At 49.6% G+C, this 2,395-nt stretch overlaps 1 protein-coding gene across 1 annotated transcript; it reads right to left on the reverse strand.

The window, feature by feature from the left end:
* Nucleotides 1–322: 322 nt before the first annotated feature.
* Nucleotides 323–1,672, reverse strand: LOC116263389 (AT-hook motif nuclear-localized protein 17-like). The gene has a single exon (XM_031643121.2). The coding sequence runs from the start codon at nt 1,525–1,527 to the stop codon at nt 670–672; it is 858 nt and encodes a 285-aa protein (XP_031498981.1). The 5' UTR covers nt 1,528–1,672; the 3' UTR covers nt 323–669.
* Nucleotides 1,673–2,395: the final 723 nt, after the last annotated feature.

Here is a 2,395-nt window from a genome sequence, read left to right on the forward strand (position 1 = left end):
AACGTATAAAAAGCAAGGGAGGTGAGGAAAAAGAAAAGCAAGTCACAGGCGTTCCGATGAACGCAGAAGGACAGAGACGTTCCCTTCCGATAGAATCCGAACGGTTGGCTGTGACCATCTAGCGTCTCTCCAAAGGAAAAGAGGGTAGTGCTCGCGTGCGCATCTCTGCAAAAACCATAGACGTCCAAGGCACGGCAGTGGAACCCGTACGTTCTAAGCCAAAAAGGAGTCCACAAAAGCCATCAAACCAGATCTTCAGAATTCATGGGAGAGAGACTGAGAAAGAAAAGAAGCAAAAAGAAAGAGACAGAGACAGAGATGGTGAAGGAAAGAGAGAGGGGGGACGCCGACGGTGACGTCTCCGTCGACCGGAAACCTGACATGCCCCACTATTCTCATGCTCATGCTCATCTGCTCAGAATCATTTCAGAGGAAGAAACGACAATAAACTCGTGAGCTCTAAAAATCTGACAGGCCAACTAAAGGCAGATTCATCATCATCACCATCATCAACGTCATCCATAGTTTCTGTGCATTTTGAACAAGTTACAAAGAAATCCAAAAAGGGAACCAGAGAGAAACCCCTCCAATAAAACAAAGAAAATACTACTAATACCTAAAAAAGGAAAAAAAAACAGTCATTTTTCTCTTGGTTGGTTGCTTTCATGGTTAGTATGGTGGTGGTGGCCTGGCGGAAGGTGCCCAGAAGACGTCCGGCGTCAGATGGCAGCTCATGGGCGTCGGGGACACCGTGTACGCAGAAATAGCGGATGACTCGGAGACGGCGGCGCCGCCGCCACCACCACCGCTGCCAGGCGGCGGCGTCGTCTGGATCCGTTTCTCCAAGACCTCGTCCTCCGCCGGAAGCCGGTGATAAGAAGTTGTGGCGAACGACGCAGCGACGACGATGACGGTCCCGGCGGCGAGCAACGAGCCAACAACGGGTCCCCCGATGACCTGCCCCTGAGCTCCGGCGAGTGATATGGTGAAGCCTCCTGAGTTGGCGACGATCGAGGAAGAGGTTGGAGAGGCCGGGGAGGAAGACGGGAGGTAGGTGGCCGAGAGGGACAGGATATCGAAGCGGCCGTGGAACGTGACCGTGGCGCCGGGGCTGGCGGGCTGCCGGAGGGTGACGTTGGCGACGGTGCCGGAGCCGCTCATGACGCAGAGACCGAACTGTCGGCGCCGGACGAACTGCGCCACCGCCTCAACGATGTCGCAGCCAGACGGGACCTCGATGATGTGTGGCCTCATGGCGTTGTCGCTGTCACGCGTGATGATGATGGGCGGTTTCGGCTTGTTCTTTGACCCCGGCGGCCGACCCCTCGGCTTCCTAGCCACTTCGATGGATGCTCCATCGTTGGTAGTGTTGGTGGTGCTGGCCATCGTCGCCGCCGTAGGAACGGCGGCAGCGGTAGGCTTCCGCCGCTTAGCGTTGGTGGTAGCGGTGGCGCCACTGCTGCGACTGTCGTCTTCCTCGGAGGTCTGGCCTGCGCTGGGGTGGTGGCCTTTGTACTGGGGCATCATCTTCGTTCGCTGCTCCCACAAAACCTTTAAAAATACAATATTAAAAGGGTGCAAAATGCGGGAGACGTCTCTGTGAGAGAGAGGGGTAGAGAGAGAGAGAGTGAGAGAGAGGAGAGAGAGAGAGTGAGAGAGAGGAGAGAGAGAGACTATATACAACTCTAATTATAAATATACTATATATATATATATATATATATTCTGTTTCGGGTTTGGAAACTTCGACCTATGGATGGCTGGGTGTCTGATCTTCGAACCCAAGTAATGTCACCGCCCACTTTCTCTCTCTACCCTTCTCTCTCTCTCACATTTTCTCTCTTTTCATCTTATATATGTCGGTAAATGACTATACAGGATGATAAAAAGAATTGAAATGCTTACTTTTTGTAGGAACTTCTCCCAAAAGTATGGTCAACTTCTGAACACCAAAAACTGATTATTGCAGGTATTTTTACATTTCGGTAGCTCTAATTAAGGGCAGCAATCTTCGCGATTAACAGAAAGGCGTTGAGATTTGAACATATTTTTGTTGGTGCATTAAAAAATTAGGTTTTCTATTACAGAATCTTATTTACAGAGACAGAGAGAAAACGAAGCCTTAAACAAAACATCTAAAACGACGACTACATGCAAAGAAAAAGTATAAGACAATCAATCATTCTTTTCCCAGGATCAGCTCCAACAGTAGATCTCTTGAAACGAGTGGTTCTAGAGCGAGAAAGAGAGATAAAGTGGAATTTATGCGGCCATTTCTGACTCGGCTAAACATAATACGACGTACAAATCCATATTGGATGAGACAGGATTAACTACTATTCTTTGAGCAACGCCACCACCACCAAATTCAATATAATTTTTCAACATCCGAACA

The sequence above is a fragment of the Nymphaea colorata genome, chromosome 10 (assembly GCF_008831285.2).
Source record: "Nymphaea colorata isolate Beijing-Zhang1983 chromosome 10, ASM883128v2, whole genome shotgun sequence".
NCBI lineage: Eukaryota > Viridiplantae > Streptophyta > Magnoliopsida > Nymphaeales > Nymphaeaceae > Nymphaea > Nymphaea colorata.